General features: G+C 38.5%; 1 protein-coding gene across 4 annotated transcripts in view; it reads right to left on the bottom strand.

The window, feature by feature from the left end:
* Positions 1-2,932: 2,932 nt before the first annotated feature.
* The window catches only part of LOC118443233 (homeobox protein prospero), a 36,730-nt gene continuing 22,011 nt past the window's right edge, over positions 2,933-17,651 (bottom strand). The window contains exons 4-5 of one of the 4 annotated variants that reach the window (XM_035869877.2): positions 8,590-8,749; positions 2,933-7,643 (exon numbers count right to left, since the gene is read on the bottom strand). In XM_035869877.2, coding sequence (XP_035725770.1) covers positions 7,464-7,643; positions 8,590-8,749 — 340 coding nt within the window. In that variant the 3' untranslated portion in view covers positions 2,933-7,463. Of the gene's footprint in view, positions 7,644-8,589; positions 8,750-14,251; positions 14,720-17,651 lie in introns of those variants that run through there. The other 3 variants (XM_035869875.2, XM_035869876.2, XM_085659154.1) reach the window with 3 other exon arrangements.

Genomic DNA, 17,651 nt, shown 5'->3' with positions numbered 1-17,651 from the left:
TACATAATATTATTAATTAATTAGAAGATAATACAGAGGAATCGGAGTAATCGACGAATTCCTCTTTCTATCTGCAACGAAACATTCGATAACAATCAATTGCGATAACAATATTAATTATGATATGTTGTTACGTCGAAGCGTCGAAGAGATGCTTCGAGTAAAATCTCGATAAAAATTATTCTCCCCTTTATCATAGCCTCTCGGAATATAAAATGATCAAAAAAAAAAAAAAAAAAGAAAAAAAAAGAAAAAAAAGAAAAGAAGGTAAACGAATACTCGAAAGCTTCACGCTCGTCTTACAATCCCGAATTTACCGAAGAAAAAAAATTCCATTTCACACCTTTAGTTTTCCTATTGAAAACGTATAGTAGACTTAACGCGCTACGTGTACTACGAGATTATCACACAGAAAAGTTTTGCTCACTCGGTGCTAACAATTAGTTTTTATTTCTTTTCTCCTTTTTTTCTTTTTTTTTTTTTTTTTATTTGGCGTACGCACGCGATATATATTATATATATTCTCCTTTTCTCTTTCTCTCTCCCTCTCTCTCTCTCTCTCTCTCTCTCTCTCTCTCTTTCTCTCTCTCTTAATTCTTCGACTATCCTTTTTTTCTCTCGCAGACACCCTTGTCCCATTCACGCGTTTTCCCTCCTCGATTCGCATGTTCTTCATCTTCCTATTATTATTATTATTATTGGTTAATTTTAATTTTATTTTAATTCTCAATGTGTGTATCACGCGCGCACACGCGAAAAAAAAAAACCCGAAAGACGCGATTAACGAGTCGTTGCAATTCTACGGAGAAAAAGTTTCATCTCTCTGTCGCTTCCTCCCCCCCTTTCATATCTGTATATAGCCTCGTCGCTTCCGCTATCGCGCATTCACCGATTAAGTTAACCCTAATTATGATCCTAATAGTTTGAGGAATTATTATTCTCAATGAACTTACAAAGAATTTTCGCGCGCGCTGTCTCTCGCTCTATCATTCTTTCATTCTCTCATTCACTTCTTCACTTTCGTTCGCACTCATACGAACACTCGACTTTTTTTTCTCCCTCGTTCTTTCTCTCGTTTCTTTTTCTTTCACTCTCGCTTACATTCGATCTTTCTTCCCTCTCTAATACATTCGCTCATTCGTTCGTTCATTCGTTCGTTCGTTCGTTCGTTCGTTCGTTCGTTCGTTCGTTCGTTCTCTTGTGATCTATTTCTTTCTTTCTATCTCACTTCCTTTCTCTCAGTTTATTTCTTTATCACGACTTAATCTCGAACTCGATAGTCATATTCGTAATAATAATATAATATAATCGTACAATAATAATTAGTTTATTAGTGTGTGTCTTTTTTTTTTTTCTTTCATTAATCTTAAGTAGGTATTCTTCATCCTAGCGTGATACGACCTTCCGCTCGGTTTGTTTTTTTTTTTTTTTATATCTTTAATTAATCGATAATATAATAATTAATAGCTTGCAAGTGTTAACGTTAGATACTATTACTTAGTTCTGCTTACGCCTTCTTAAAACTTACGCATTTATGTATGTACGTATGCTTATTATTCTTTCCGCCTCTTACACATTATTCTTTGTCATTTCCTTCCTTCCTATTTCTCTTCCTTTCTTCCTTTCTTTCTCTCTTTCTCTCTTTCTCTCTCTCTCTCTCTCTCTCTCTTTCTCTCTTTCTCTCTTTCTTTCTCTCTCTATCACTCGTTTTCTCTTTCTCTCAGTATAATGTTTATTATCGCGTTTCTTCTTGTCCCGTGTGCTCGGTCTCCACGCTTCGGCCCAGTCGCGTCAAAAAATGTTAATTAACGGCGAGTCTCGATCGACCTATATTTCAATTTATTTTCTTCTTAATAGAATTTACATATGGATATCAATTTTTCGCCACCGACCGAGGAAATACAAACGTTCCTTCACGCCGTTCGATCTCTATCTCTTTATTCACATCTTTTTCACTTTATCGTCTCCTTTTATCGTCCATTCGTAGATAGATGAGTATGTGTCTGTGTGTCGGTGTAGTAGACGTCGCGCATCCGTAAAATCGTCGAGAGAGTCCGATCGTTGCTTTTCCACGATTTTCCTTCGCTTTTTTCCCCTTTCTCGTGGCGTACGCAGTACGCGAACTTTTCTACGTCCTTTTTCCGTAACTCTCGATCATCGAAGGACGACAACTCGTCGATAAAATTGACAGCGTCGATCGGATGACAAAGAGTTTACGGTCCCCTTCTCTTTCACCCCCCTCTCTCTCTCTCTCTTTCTCTCTTTCTGTTTCTCTCTCTCTCTCTCTCTCTCTCTCTCTCTCTATCTCTATCTCTCTCTTTCTCCTTTCAACGAGTCTTCGAAAGGGGAGACTTGAATGATATCGTCTCGGCGAAAGGCTTTTTCTTTCTATCTTTCTTTCTTTACTTGTTATTCGTTTGGTGCCTCTCTCTCTCTCTCTCTCTCTCTCTCTCTTCATTTCTCTTTGTGTGTTTCCGTCTCTTAGAGTTTTCTCTCTTTTCTTTTCATTATTTTTAAAAATTTTCACTTTTCATAAATAATTTCTCTCGATTCTCGATCGATGGACGACCACCTCGAAGAATCACGCGAAAAGGAGCAAGCCCGTTTTCTCATATTGAATGATTATTATTATTTTTTCTCTTCGATTGAGTCAAGAAGATCTTACAGTATTAAGGTCTGTCATTTTTTATATCATCAGGACAAAGATATTTTTGGTTATTATTTTAATTTAATTAGTGTTTTAGTTTAATTTAATTTAGATCAATTTGCGTTTTTAGCTCTCGAGTTTAAAAAAAGAAAAAAAAAATTAACGAGAGAGATCCGGTTATATTAAATATTATTAAATTTTTGTTGTTTTTCTTTTTTTTTTTTTTTTTTTTTATTGACGAGTCTGAACCACGTAAAATTATTTGTATCGTTATTTAAAAATATTATTAAAGGAATCGTTAGGAGAAATTTTTATGATTGTCAAGGTTTCATCAAGTACGTACTAATTGAATAAAATAAGAAAGTAGTCAATAGATCGTGTCTATATGTGTATGTGCATATGTGTATCGTGGAATTCGACAAGTTGTTGCAAATAATGTTTTAAGATTATAATTGGGGCTAGTGTTGTTCGTTATATTTTTATGTTCTTTGTCCTGAAATACGTCAAGGCTTTTGCAGAATAAATATCGATACCGAAATGTTTAATGGTCAATTTCTTATCGACGATAAGATAATCATATGGACGTTTATCGACGTGAAAGTGCAAAGCAGCTCAAATCTTTATTAAATAACTTGGGAAAAGAATTAATTATTCAATGAATACGTTCAACGATTAAATATTTCGTAAGGCCAATGTGATAACGCGCGAATAAAATTTATTACGGTTTCTTTTTCTTGTAGGACGATTTTTCAACGAGGTTCGAGTATCGTAGAAAGACGAGTGCAACGTAGAAGCATATAGACGTAATCATTGTACGATGAATCATTTTTTTTTTCTTTTTTTTTTCCTATTTACGCCGGCAGAGCGTTGCGAATCCGTTTTATAGGAAAAAAAGGAGAAGGAAACTGTCGTAATAATATGCGAAGCAAGGACGTTTTATCTCTTTTTTCTTTTCGATCAACGAGATATATCGAGTCACCCTTTTATAAGAGATCGAAATCAATTGTCGATCGAAGATTTCAAACAACTTCATTTCATTTCTGAAAATCAAGCAAGAATAGCGCCCACGTTTCTTCATTCATAAATAGTTAGACCAAAATCTTAGGCCAACGCCGAGAAAATAAGTAGCCACTTAGTTTAGGCCAAAGTTGAGTATTTACGAATCGAAATTTTCGTTTATCCCTTTTTAATTCGACCGTTTCTAGATCCGCTTTCGTCATTAACATTTATTTTCTTTTTCATTTTACACAAAAAAAGCTTCTTTTTATTTGCGATCTATAATCTCCAAATCCTTGGGTTGAATCTCGATGACATCTTCGTCGATCTTTATGAACCAATTTTTTGTCGACTTCGCATAAAGGTAGGCCGGGTTGGCAGTCGATAATAACTTATATGGAACATTCGGAAGCGAGGAATTTTTTTCTTTTATCGGCCGGCTCTTTTCGAAGAAACTCAGGATATTAGAAATAAACGCAAAAGAAAAATATTTTGGTAATCGACAAATTAAAATTCAAATTAAATTCAATTTTTTTTTTCTTTGTTTTATTGTCGTGAATAATAAATAAAATAATCAATAAATCGATCGTCGATTAATTAAAAAATATTGATTTGTGACTAGGTTAAGACTCACCGCTTGCAAAAAGTGTATTTGTGTACTGCACGTCACATGCTACCGGTATAATTTTCAATGATAATAGTAATAATATAATAATAATAATAATAATAATAATAATAATAATAATAATAATAATAATAATAATAATAATAATAACATAATAATAATAATAATAATAATAATAATAATAATAATAATAATAATAATAATAATAATAATAATGCAATAACTAAACGTGTAGTGAAAAGATACAGCGTAATATTAGGATTGGGGATGTACAATTTTTTGGAAGAAGCGTTAAGGGTAAAGAGGAAATAAGCAATCGAGTTCGAGAAACAAAAACATTAAGAACCGTTGGCATAGAATCGAACTAACGGACCTAATTTAAAATTAACTAAATCGACCGCGATAATGAGGATAATCATAATATTAATAATAATAATAATAATAATAATAATAATAATAATATAATAATTATTATTATAATCGTGGTCTTAATAAAATCCTCATGTACATAGACTGATAAAGATTAATAATAATAATAATCGTACTGTCTGTGTATGATGATAATGAAGACAATAATAATAATAATAATAATAATAATAATAATAATAATAATAATAATAATAATAATAATAATAATAATAGTAACTATAATAATAATAATAATAATAATAATAATAATAATAATAATAATAATAATAATAATAATAATGGTGCATGTAATAGCGACAGTAATAAAGGTGAGGGGGATAAGTGGTGAGGAGGGATTGGGAGTGTGCTTATATTATATCAGGACTCGCTACTACCCGAAATATTTTTAATATTAACGTTGTACCGTATCTACAGGTTTTTCTTTTGCGAAAAAAAAAGGCAGCGACGAGAACGCAGAAACGACGTTGTTCGTATTTTTAACGCAGCCTGTGCAACGAACAGACAGGGGTCCGCGAGAAGTTGAGACCCTTTCGTCGTGCATTCTCCTCACTCGTTAAATGCTAACAGTCGCGCCAGCATTCCTTTCTCGAATTAAAAATCTATTATTTTATATGCATGTGTATGTGTATGAGTATACATATACATATATATCTTCATCTTCATATATATATAAGTATATATACATATATACTTTTATATAAGTGTTCAATATAACTCTACTTTTATATTTAGATATAATTTTAGCACGCACCGGCGTTATTAAAATCATTTAATTAATTAATTAATTAGCTTTAGTTTCGTCTATATTTAGGACAACATCGCCGGCGCACGCTCGTTTCTTCCACGTCAGATCGCTTCTCTCTTTCTCTTTCTCTTTCTTTCTCTCTTTCTTTCTCTCTATCTGTATCTCTCTGTCCCTCTCTCCCTTTCTCTTTTTCTCTCTTTGCTCTTAATACTCGTACTCTCGTTATCGCGACTAGCCTAACCCGATTATTATATTTACCATATATATATATATATATATATATATACACATATACATATACATATATATATATAAACTAATAATCGGGATAAAATCTCGTGCATCGTTCAAACGATTGCAAGAAGCGCGAGAAGCGAAGAACGAAATTTCTTAGGAAATTGGATCTCTCGTTTCTTAAGATGAACTTCTTCTTATGCCGGCCAAGCATTTTCACGTCGATTTATTTGTCATTGATTGTTGACAACTTAAATTCAATTGGTCTTGTTCGTTGACGAAGAAACATCGAGAGATCGTCATCGTTGATCGTTGAGATCAACTAGAACTCGCGCGATCTTCGCGAACGAAGAGCTTAAAGGATAACGTCGTCGATCTCACGCACGCGTGATCATTTCTTCTCTGAATTTTTTCTTTTTTTTTTTTTTTTTTTTTTTTCTTTTTTTCTAAGAGAAATATCTCAGCGTTGCGTTTCATCTCGTACGTCAAAGTAAAGTAGTACGTGCTAGTTCCCAAAAGAAGCCACCCCTTTACCCCTTTAGCCCTTTTCGATGATGCGTCGCGAACGGGCATGCACTCCCGGGGACGACGAAGATACGATAAAATTTCGAAACAACAAAAATTTTCTCCGTCCATCGACATTACATCGAGATAAAGATTTTTCATTTTTGAGGTATTTTTTCCGAAGATCGCGTAAAAGCGTGGACCACGTGGATCGACATTTTTGGACCACAGTTTCTTTTTTGTTACTAATGTTTTCTTTTTATTCTTTTTTCTCTTTCTTCTTGCTTTTAGTACACACCGTCGAAACGATCTAGGACGAAGGGCAACAAAGAGCCATTCGTCGTGGATCGTTTCTCGGTGAATCGTCGAAGGATCCTCTTCCGGTATTTCTCGAAAAGCAGAAGATGATCCATCGAGTTGTTCGAGATCACCGAGAGATATTCGTCCACGTATTCCACGCATCTATCGATCCTCGATAGCAGTGATTTCTTTTCTTTAATTTATCTTTTCTTTTTTTTTTTATTTTTATTTTTTTCTTTTAATAATGGCGAGAACAACTCACCATTCCCCGTGAATACAGTCCCGTCCTCGAAGGCTTACTTCCTATTCGTCGCATCGATTTCGAAAGAATCAGAGACTTAAAAGTTAGGCGGGTAATAATAATGCATTTTTTTTCGTTTCTCTCTATCTCCTTTTTTTTTTTTTACATTAACAAACAGACCCTACGAAAGAAAGTCTCAAGCACGATCGAAATTCAAAATTTTGTTCGTGCTCGATCGTTGACTCGCGGTTTCTCGTCATTCGTCGAGTAAATCGACTAATACTCTTTCTCACTTTTTCTTGTATAAGTATTCGTTCTTTTTCGTTTATTCTCTCCTAATGATTTCCCTCGTACGATCTTACGATATATCGCGATTAGGTCACAGCCTGATCCTTCGTCGGTCGATCTCGTCCGTGTACGCTTTTATATTATTTCCCGATTTCGACGGATTTCACGACGCTCATCTTCTTCCTTCTTTTCTCACAACGCGTCGTTCTAACTCCTCGCCATTTCAGCTTCGTTTTTCGATATGTTATTTTAGGATACCTGAACGTGTACGTGCGAGGGAGTCGAGTGTCCCTCGAACGGCGATGACGACAACGCTGCTGGTGGTGGCGATCCTTCCTCTTCATCTCGGCCGTTTTCAATCTTCCTTTTCTTTTAGTTCTTTTGATTACTGGGAACCGTCTAGCGTCGGTGGCCCCGAGCACCACGAAGAGCAAGAGCCACGCGACCTCCTGATTCATTCAAGCTGCTCCAGGAAGTTTGGACTCTTGAAGTACTCTGGTACAGGGTCGTCCAGCCTCGAAATCACCTTATAGATAGATTTCTTCCAGCTTTGCTCAGAGTCCTTACCACCCTGGATCGCTTTGAAAAATTCCTTTAACGTCTGTTCGACCACGTACCTGAAGTTGCTCGGCACCTGAAAACGTTCAAAATACTAAGTAAGTTTTTTTTTTTTTTCATTTCGGCTCAATCGTATTTTTACGTAAGATTTGATGAAATATAAAAAAGAATTCGAAATAACTCAGGAAACATGCAATTGGGCTTCGATGTACGATTTCTAATCAATAGTTTGAATGCCATTTTCTTTCTAATGAAACACTTATACCATTGGTGAATCGATTTTTATAACAACAATCAAAAACTTTTACTTAGTTACTTATAATTCTTTTTTCTTTTTCTTTGTTATTTTTTTTTTCTTTTTCTTTTTCTTTTTTTTTTTTTTTCTTCATTTTTGTCCAATAGCAAAAGAAATTCCGATTGTTTTATCGGTACGAAGTCTAGGATAAAAGTTAATGCTATTTCGCGAATGCCTATGCTGCTGTTTGCCGGGTGAAGGGTTCGCATTTTAATTAGCGCCTTTCAATTATTAACGAATGCGAGTAATTTCGCGTAAAATAGGCGGGCGTGAAATCGAAGGACCGGAAAATAGCTGGGTTCAGAGCACCCGTGGAAATAATAGTATATAATCGCTTTATAGTTATAATATCGGGTATATATAATGTGTAAAAGGGAGACGGAACTTAGTTATTTATAATAATTAAATCATATCGAAGATGAAAAGATAAGCTTCTATGATAAAGAATCGGATAATCGACGAAATCGAGATCATTTTTCGTCTAATTAAGAGAATATGTTTCCTGAACTTTTCGACAAACGACAATTCAACATTGATGATAAATTTAATAAAAAGAATGATGATCCGTTTTTCGTTTTCTCTTCTCTCTCTCTCTCTCTCTCTCTCTCTCTCTCTCTCTCTCTCTGTCTCTCTCTCTCTCTTTTTCCTTAACTTGACGCGTATTCGAAAATAAAGGCATAAACAAAATGAAAAGAAAATGTATCGTGTGCGTGTTCGTGTTGCGCACCTGGGGTTCCCATACCTCAATGTGGTTGTTACGGTTGTAGTGTAGGTTCAGCACCCGATAGATTTCGGAGTCGCCTCCTACTCGGAGGTCTTCGGCGTTTTTCACGCCTTCCGAAACCGCTTGTCTCGCATACTTCTCCATTTGAATGTAATAGAATTCCCTGAAATCAAAAGTTAAATAGGATCGATTTGAGTTAAAATTCAAATATATCTTACTTATTAATTAATTAAAGATACCAATGAAGAACGGATCGTAAGAATTTGTGAAGTTTCTGTCTTACTATTAAACATACCTTGGTTGATTAAATGATTAATATTGAATGAATTTGCAAGGAATTGTCGATGTTGAAGGAAGAGTTTAAGAGAAACAGGATCGAAATTATGTCGAGTTCGTACGAACTATTCGGCGACGATCATCTTGCCGACGTTCAACTTCGACTTTCGTGGTAAAGAGTATGCTAATATGTCGTCGATAATTAATTAAGGATCGATACTAAAAGTAGTCTGACGCAAGCTATGGAGGTAAGGGTGGAAGATGGGCTGACAAACGAGGAGGAGGAGGAGGAGGAGGACGAGGAAGAGGAGGAAGAGGAAGAAGGGGAAAAAGTTGCAAAGCGTTGCGCGTAGCTCCTCGTCGACTGGCAAGCGACACGGTTCAAAGAGACTATTAAGAACGCGTTACGGCGTATCGTCCAAGAAGGCACGATACTCTCTCCCTCTTTCTTTCTCTCGCGCATACAGACGCACAACATACACACGTATATATTCGTAAACTCACATGCAGCTCTCCATTCTTTTCTCCCAAGTTCGTTGGGTTTCATGTGGAAGAGAAAAATTAAGCGCTCGGCAAGTTTAATGTTTACGTTCATTAATTAACTCGGTTAAACAAACATAAGTCACTAATTGGTGGGTAATTAGTATAGTAATAGTGACCTGGGCGTTCTGTCGCTTGCGATGCCGCGTCCGGATGCGAAGGGTGCCTTCTATTTCCCTCTTTCTCATTTTGTAATCATACAGGCAACTCTCTCTCTCCCGGTGGTGAAAAAAAGAAATTAAAACGATAGGTGCTAAGGGAAAATTTATCTTTGAAGCTTACGACGAAAGCACTCTCTTGTACACTCTCGTTCTCCTCTTTGTCCGAAAGATCAGAAATTTTGTCTGCTTCTGACGACTACCAGGATGACGAGGAGACGACCATGACGACGACGATAACGACGATAACGACAACGACAACGACAACGACGACGACGATGACGATGGCGGCGGCGACGATGACGACGACGACGACGACGACGACGACGACGACGACGATGTAGTACTTCTCATTAAGCGGCACGAGAGCTCCATTATTATTTCCACGGGTTGTAATGCGCACTTTAGAAAATCCGCGGCGACGCGAGCGTAACCGTACGAGAATATATTTTTAATATTTCATCGTTTCAAAGACGTTTTCTTAAGGGCCGGCCTACTTCCGCGGACAAAGAGCCCGCAAGAGCCCGACTTGCTTCGCACATTTACAAAAAAGAACGTGACGGAGAATTTCATTTTATTCTTTAACTTTTATGCAAACGAAATAACAAACGTTACCAGCTAGTAATATAATTATGTAATTATCAATATGATTGCAAGTTTAATTGTAATTGATTAAATGCATTTTATGACCTTATACACAGGCTACCGTACGTATAACTATATCGTTTAGTAGAGAGATCGAATTGCAGTAAGAAAAAGGAAACCAGGCTTTATATATATATATATATATATATATATATATATATATATATATATCTTGTCATTTCTTCATTCGAACATTTTCCGTATTGCTCGGGAATAAGTCGAGCGAGGAAACGAAAAGTGAGCGAATGACTTGACGTTCTAAGAGAGCGTACTAGGCTTCGGCATCGTTAACTTGCACGAAGCATTTTCATTCTTTCGCGAAGCTTCCTCCTCTACCTCCACCTTTTCCTCAAGTTCATAAAAGAGAAGTCGTATTCTCGTGGGAAGTATCGTCACGATGGCGGTAAGAGTAGCAGTCGGGTTGATCTTGCAATTCGGATCTCTCGAGGGAATGGAAAGAAACACGCTTCACCGAGAATCCGTCGAGTCTTGTAAAATGCGACTCATCGACACGACTCGATTCAACTCATCCCCTACTACCCCTTTCCTACCACCTTCTACCATCTCCTCTTTCGTGAATACGCTCGACAATACGATACCAACTCGAATCCTTGGTCTTCTTCGTTCGTTCATCGTTTTTGCCATTGGGAGCAATTTTTAAGATTGCTTTCGACGCGACACGATCGAAGACAACGAGTAAATAAAAAGAAATTTATCGAGGCCAGCGTTTTTCTTTCTATTATTTTTCATGATTTTTTTTTCTCTTTCGAAAAATTCAAAATCTTTAAAGAATATAAAGATTTATAGATCGATCTAATGTAACACACGAATGAATCGATCGAAGAAGACCAGTAATGGTTATATAACTTGAGATACAGAAATATCGTATGCTCTGATATTTGCAGGATGAAGAAAAAAGGTGAATATAAACGAGAAGCACTCTTCTTTCGATCGCTTCAGATTGGCTCTCCCGCCAATTAAGACAATTTCGCGTGCTCTTATCAGCAGTCAGCCAAGAGAAGGTTGCGCACGAGAGGAGGAGAACTGAAAGAGGAGCGTGACTCTACGAACCGAGTCTCTCGCTTTTTCTCTCGGCGACGCTCTCCTTCTCGAAACGACGACGGCACCCGTCATCGGATGGCTCGCCACCCCCGACTTCACCCTCTCGGCGATGTACGTGTCACCTGCGTCTATAATCCTTATTCAACCACCCATCAAGTGCATTCAAACTCGTCGTATCGCCGAGTATAGGTGGAAAATATAGTAGGCAGAGTCTCGGCTTGCCGGCTTTGTTGGTTAACGTATCGTATCCATCTAGAGTTATGTGCCACGTGGTATAGCATTGCCTCAGCTTCGGAACTGTATATGTGTGTATGTCCATGTGTGAATATATATATATATATATATATATGTATATATATATATATATATGATATAGATATAGATATAGATATAGATATAGATATAGATATATATAGATACATATATATCTATATATATATGTATATATATATATATATATCCGCGAAGTGCCTAATTAAAACAGACACCCGGAGACAGAGAGAAAACGGGACGAGAGACGAGACTGGTAGCATAATGGGGTGTAAGAGCGTGAGGGAGACGGCGCTAGTTCCGTAGTCGGTTTGACAAAAAGCCCGAGTGCTAGAATTGCCACTCTTCGACCACCAAGTGCAGAGAAGAAGAGCAACCGTCGAACTGAGAAAGAGTGTGAGCGTGAGGTAGAGAGGAAGAGAAAGATAGATAGATAAAGAGAGAGAAAGAAAGAGAGAGAGAAAGAGAGAGAGAGAGAGAGAGAGAAAGGAAAGAGCGAGAAGGAGGGCTCGAGGTGACTTGAGCGAGAGAGAAAGACCGCGAGTATGGACCAGAGGGTGAGCTGCGGAGTCATTCATTATAGTATTGTATAATTAGGATAATAATAAGCTCTTCAGAGCCTCGGGTTTTCTTGCGCCTCGTTGCAACGGGGCGCCGACGAGAGAGAGCGAGTAACAGAGAGAGAGATAGAGAAAAAGAGAGAAAGAGAGATAGATGGAGAAAAATGAGAAAGAGGAAGAGAAAGAAAACAAGAGAAACAGAGAGAGAAAGAGAGAGAGAGAGAGAGAGAGAGAGAGAGAGAGAGAGAAAGGAAAGAAGGAGTCTTCGCGAGGGTGATGATTATTAGCATCTAATTACGAGACGCTTTGCCGTCCAAACCGAAACAAGAGAGCCCGAACGAAAGAAAGAAAAAGAGATGACGAAGAAGAAGAAGAAGCTCTGGACGCTTCAAGATGTTGTATTCTTTCGGGGTTGACACAAAGGACGAGCTTAATGAGCGTTTTCTCGATGGAAAACGGAGTCATGTTTTTTTTCAACCCTCAACATTTCTTCGGGGTTCAAAGGGGTTGTATAGAGTATTTAAGGAACTGCCACGTGGATCATGCTTTTGTATTCATCGTTCGAGATTAGAAATTAACATTTGGCTTATTATCATTAATTACGAGGAACGTGATTGATTAAAAAGCGGCATAATTAGCAATTTCAAATCCTTTCAATCGTTTCTTCATTGTCGTCGAATATATACAAAAAATGGAAAAAGAAAGAAAAATACGAATACGGATCAAGAATTTGATTATTTCTCTCTCTCTCTCTCTCTCTCTCTCTCTCTTTCTCTCTCTCTCTCTTTATTTTTCTATCTTTTACAGGGATCTTCCTTGGCATCGCGATTTCTTTCTAATTAGACGACCTTCCGTCAGCGTTATGATGTATCCGAGCGTTTAATGGTAATGTCTGTCGATGCGGTACCTTCAACAGCGATCTCCATCGCTACAAGTTGCCGTTTCGACGCGCCGCTTTTGTGACGCGGGCGTGCACACCGTATAGGCGAGAGCACCAATTAAAAGGGGGAGCGGCTCTAGCACTCGCCTGGTTTTTTTTTCTCTTCCGTCCTCCTTCTCTCTCTCTCTCTCTCTCTCTCTCTCTCATTTTTTCATTCTCTTGCCACTTTGTAGACAGTCTACCGATTCGAAATAAGCAACGCCGTCGTGCATTTTGTTGGCCGAAATCGCGTTGGTAAAGTACGACGAAGGGGTTGAGAGGATCTTGCAAACGCAGTCGTCGACTCTGTTTGGTCTTGTACCGCCTTGAAAATCCCGTAAAGTGACTTCGAGAGGACGATGGTAGGGTGTAATGGAAGAGTGCGTCTTCTCGCCTTACCGAGTCCTCCTTCCCTTTCTTTGAGTTCCTTTCATTCGAGGATCTTTTCTCTCTATCTGTCTCTCTTTCTCTCTTTCTATCTATCTATCTACCTGTCTATCTATCTTTCTCTCTTGCTCTTTCTTACTTTTCTTAAGATAGTCCCCTTTAACGGTTATGCCAAAGCGGTTGACCTTGAACAATGGCGAAAAAGCAACTCGGCCCCTAAGAACCAAACTAAACGTCTCGAGAACCCCTGTCGACCATTCGGCTTTCTTACCTTAACTTTCCCACGAATTTTTACCAAGGGGGAGGAGAGAAAGAAGAAAAAGCGTATTTGCTACCGACTTTGCTCACGTCGGATTCTAGCGGCGAGGGGATAGGGGATATATAAGGTCGTTTTTCGTCAATTCGTATTAACTTCGTCGTTTGGCTCATTTGCATTATTATGGAAATGTGGAAAAATTCATTTGGTTATCCTAGATATGATCGCATAAGTCATGTTTTTTCTCTCTCTCTCTTACTTTTTTTTTTTTTTTTTTTTTTTTAACTGGACCGACTTAAAAGAAAACCGATACTAATGAGAAGTATGAGACAGAACGAAGTAATATACTCTTCCCTTTAACCAACTAATTATTTCCTCTAATTCCAAGAAGAAGATGAAGAAGAAGAAGAAGAAGAAAGATAAAGAAAATAACGAAGAAACAGAAGAGGTAAAGAAAAAAAGTCAGAAAAGAAGAAAGTTTTTAGCTCAGGGCTCGTATTCCGTTTTATTTCGCGGCCGTACGAGGCGTGAAAGTGCGTATAACGAGAGAATGTTAAGTAATAGAGGAGGAGGAGGAGGTGGAGGAGGAGTAGAAGGAGAAGGAGGAGAGGGCTGCGGGTGGTGGTCGCAAGGAAGGAGGTTGGGTGAGGAGTTGGAGGTGCCATGACGGATACGGATGGATGGATGGGTGGGTAGGCGCATTTGCCCGTCAGAGCGTAAGGGTCCATTCAGAGGGCGCGTTCAAAAAGGTGTCGCGCGGGGTCTTGATGTTGCACCCTGTGCACCCTTCTTAATTAGTAATTAACACTTTAACGCCATCTGCACTCAGACTCGCAGGCGGCAAGCAAGCTGCACTACCGAGTGTCGGCTTTCGTCGTCGTCGTCGTCGTCGTCGTCGTCGTCGTCGTCATCGTCGTCATCGTTGTCGTCGCCGTTTGCGATGTCGTTGCGATATTAACGACGACGTGGACGATACCTATTTATATAACGATATACTTGTATTGGTGTTGTTTTGCATTTGTCGTAGTGATGGTGGCTGAGCTCTGGGCGCGCTCGAGCTCTGGAAAATCACGTAATTAAAATACAAGTTAACAAGTGATTACATCGTTCTGTTTCGTCGTAGCTCGCACACCGGCAATTACGATATAGCAAGCGCATGTATTTCCCTGAATGGCGGTACCCTTAAAAGTCCCTGCTCATTGCTACTACCCAACTACTATCATCACTTTCGTTGTCAGATGCAACTCGTTGGAATGCTACCACCGTTACCGTTGGTTACTGAATACGATCGAGAATCAAAGATTTTGAAAGGGTCTTTCAACGCACCATTGTAGTGGAAAAAGAGATAAACTTTTCGCAAAAGGAACTGTTAATATCGAAAGCAAGAGGTCCCTATAATCTCCTATTTAGATTCCTTATATTTTAAGAATTAGATGTCTTATTAAAAAAAAAAAATGCATTATCAGATAATTAGAATTTAACAAACGGACAATACAGATTCTGTAATATTATCTTTTTTTTTTTTTTTTTTTAAATTATATCAAATTAAAATCAATTGAAGGATTTCTTTGAGACTATCACAGATTCATTGATCCCTCATACGACAGCTGGGAAATAGAATGAAAAAAAGAAAAAAAAGTTTGGGGAAAGGGAAGGTTGTCCTCGGAAGATCGTGGCATCATTCGTTCTAGTCACCCTTCTCGTAAGCAAGAAGGACACGCGACATCGTCCTCCCTATCGTAGATCCGCTACTAAGCCACCTTTTTTCTTTTTCTCTGTTCTTCTCTCTCTCTCTCTCTCTCTCTCTCTCTCTCTCTCTTTTTCTCTCTTGCTCTTTACGAGCAAGTTTCCTAAGCCTGTGAGACAATCGGCCGACGATCGTACGGCAGATGTGCCGCCGACAATAAGCCGAACTCCTGGGCCCTTCGCCCTTCATAAAAGAGAGGGATGTCGAGAAACGGTGGCACTAGACGAGAGAAAGAGAAGAAGAGAGAGAGAAAGAGAGAAAGACTGAACGAACGAGTCGAACGAAGAAAAAGAGAAGGGGGCACTGAGCACGGGGGTCCTACAACATCGACCACGAAGGGTCCGCATGCCGCACGCGCCGATCTTACAATGCACACTTTTCGTGTGCCCCTTGCTTTTCACTGGCCACCCTCTCTCTTTCTCTTTCTTTCTCTCACCCTTCGCCTCCCCGTTTCTTTTTGCATCTGGCTGCCTTGAAGCTCGCTTCTGTCTTTCTCTCTCTTTCTCTCTCTCTCTCCCTCTTTCTCTGCCATCGTTCTTTCCTTTCTTCATTCTCTTTACTATAAGTCCCCCGACAGACCCCCTTCTTGTCGTTCATCGTCGAGAAACTAGAGGACGATAGGGGAAGCACCGTTAGACAGATAATTTTGTCAGCCAGCCGCACGTCCCTCCTTTCTCATTCACCTTATGCAAATCTTCTTCACGAATGAAATTATGCAAAGAGCATTAGAGTCATGAAAAGAGTTGATTCCTATCCGCGATATTGATCTATTATCTAAGCACTAACCGATTCAATACTACAGAATGGAATATCTAGTCTTATAATTAAACCTTCCTAATATTTTCATATCAAATTATTATTAATTTAATTTATATGATCATTTGATATAATAGCAATAATGCAAGAACTTTAAGATCAAGGGAAAAATAATATCTATAACGAAGAAGACGACAGTTTTAATTATTTGCGTAATCAATTCACAATGAGATACGTCATCGTATCTTTGAAATTGAAGGATAAATCAAGAGAACGTAACCTCATTTCTTGCACTTGGGATCACGAATAAACTCTTTGGCGTGGGGTTTAGCCTTTTCGAAAGAGAAAAAGAGAGAGAGAGAGAGAGAGAGAGAGAGAGAGAGAGAAAAGAAAGAAAGAGAAAGAGAGAGACGGTGTTCGAAGAGAACGAAGGGGCAATGTGCACCATCCACACGAGCTAAGAGGGGTGGTTTTCAAAGCTACGGAGAGTAAGAGAGAAAGAGAAAGAAGGAGAGTGAGATGAGGTGAGGGGTGTCGGAGAGGCTGCTGCCGTAGGAGGGTGGTTGGAGGGTGTTTGAGGGAGCGGGGGCAGCTGCTTTGAGCGGTTTCACTCTTCAATGGACCCGGACTAACCCTCCTTCTCCTACCGGACCCTCTTTTCCCTCCCCTCTCCTTCCGTGCATCCATCTCGTCCGCGATTCGTGTCCTCGTCGCACTTCGGCATCGTCCAAGCATTTTTTTATTCGATCGATTTTCCCTGCCAAGTCACCCGACGATGCATCGCCACCACCAACACCAAAGCTACTACCACTGTCGATACTGGTGCATTCTGTCCGTGTATTAACGTGCTCACGTGCGCGCAAATACACGCCTTAGAAAGGCGTTACGGAGGCGTTGTTGACGATATAACTATTCGGATACGTCGACGATGCATCACCAAGAAAATCGTCCCTGAACGTGACCACTTCATCGACTCTCAAAAGAAATGTCAAGGTCGAATGATTAAATCCCTGAACGAGTACGTGGGAAGGCATTTGAACACGGCTATTTTCCTCAATTATTTTTTCTTTTTTTTTTTAACTATCGCGTTCAAGTTTCGAAATTTAGTTCTCGTATGTTTCTTATCGTATTTTAAAAAGAAAGAATAACTTCTCTTTTTTTTTACATACACGGAAAATCTCTTGTGAATATTAATCTTAAAATTTAAAAAAAAAAAAAGATCAAATCGAAAAGATCCAGACGATCGATTTAGAAATGTCAGGCTATTACTTATCGGCAAAATGCTTCATGGGAATTTACGGATCGATAGCTTTTGTAATTACATATACGATAAAGAAAAGGGAAAGAATATCAAAGACAAGACGACGAAGAGAAAGAGAGAGAGAGAGAGAGAGAGAGCAAAGGCGATTGGTGATCTCAAAATTACCAATGAGTTATTCAATATTATAAGTTGAGATCTTTTTAATATCCTCTAAAGGATTTGGATCTT

Source organism: Vespa mandarinia, chromosome 9 (genome assembly GCF_050613455.1).
Source record: "Vespa mandarinia isolate Hongniang chromosome 9, ASM5061345v1, whole genome shotgun sequence".
NCBI classification, from domain to species: domain Eukaryota; kingdom Metazoa; phylum Arthropoda; class Insecta; order Hymenoptera; family Vespidae; genus Vespa; species Vespa mandarinia.
The sequence above is the reverse complement of the archived record's forward strand: the minus strand, read 5'-3'. Positions and strand labels throughout refer to the sequence as shown.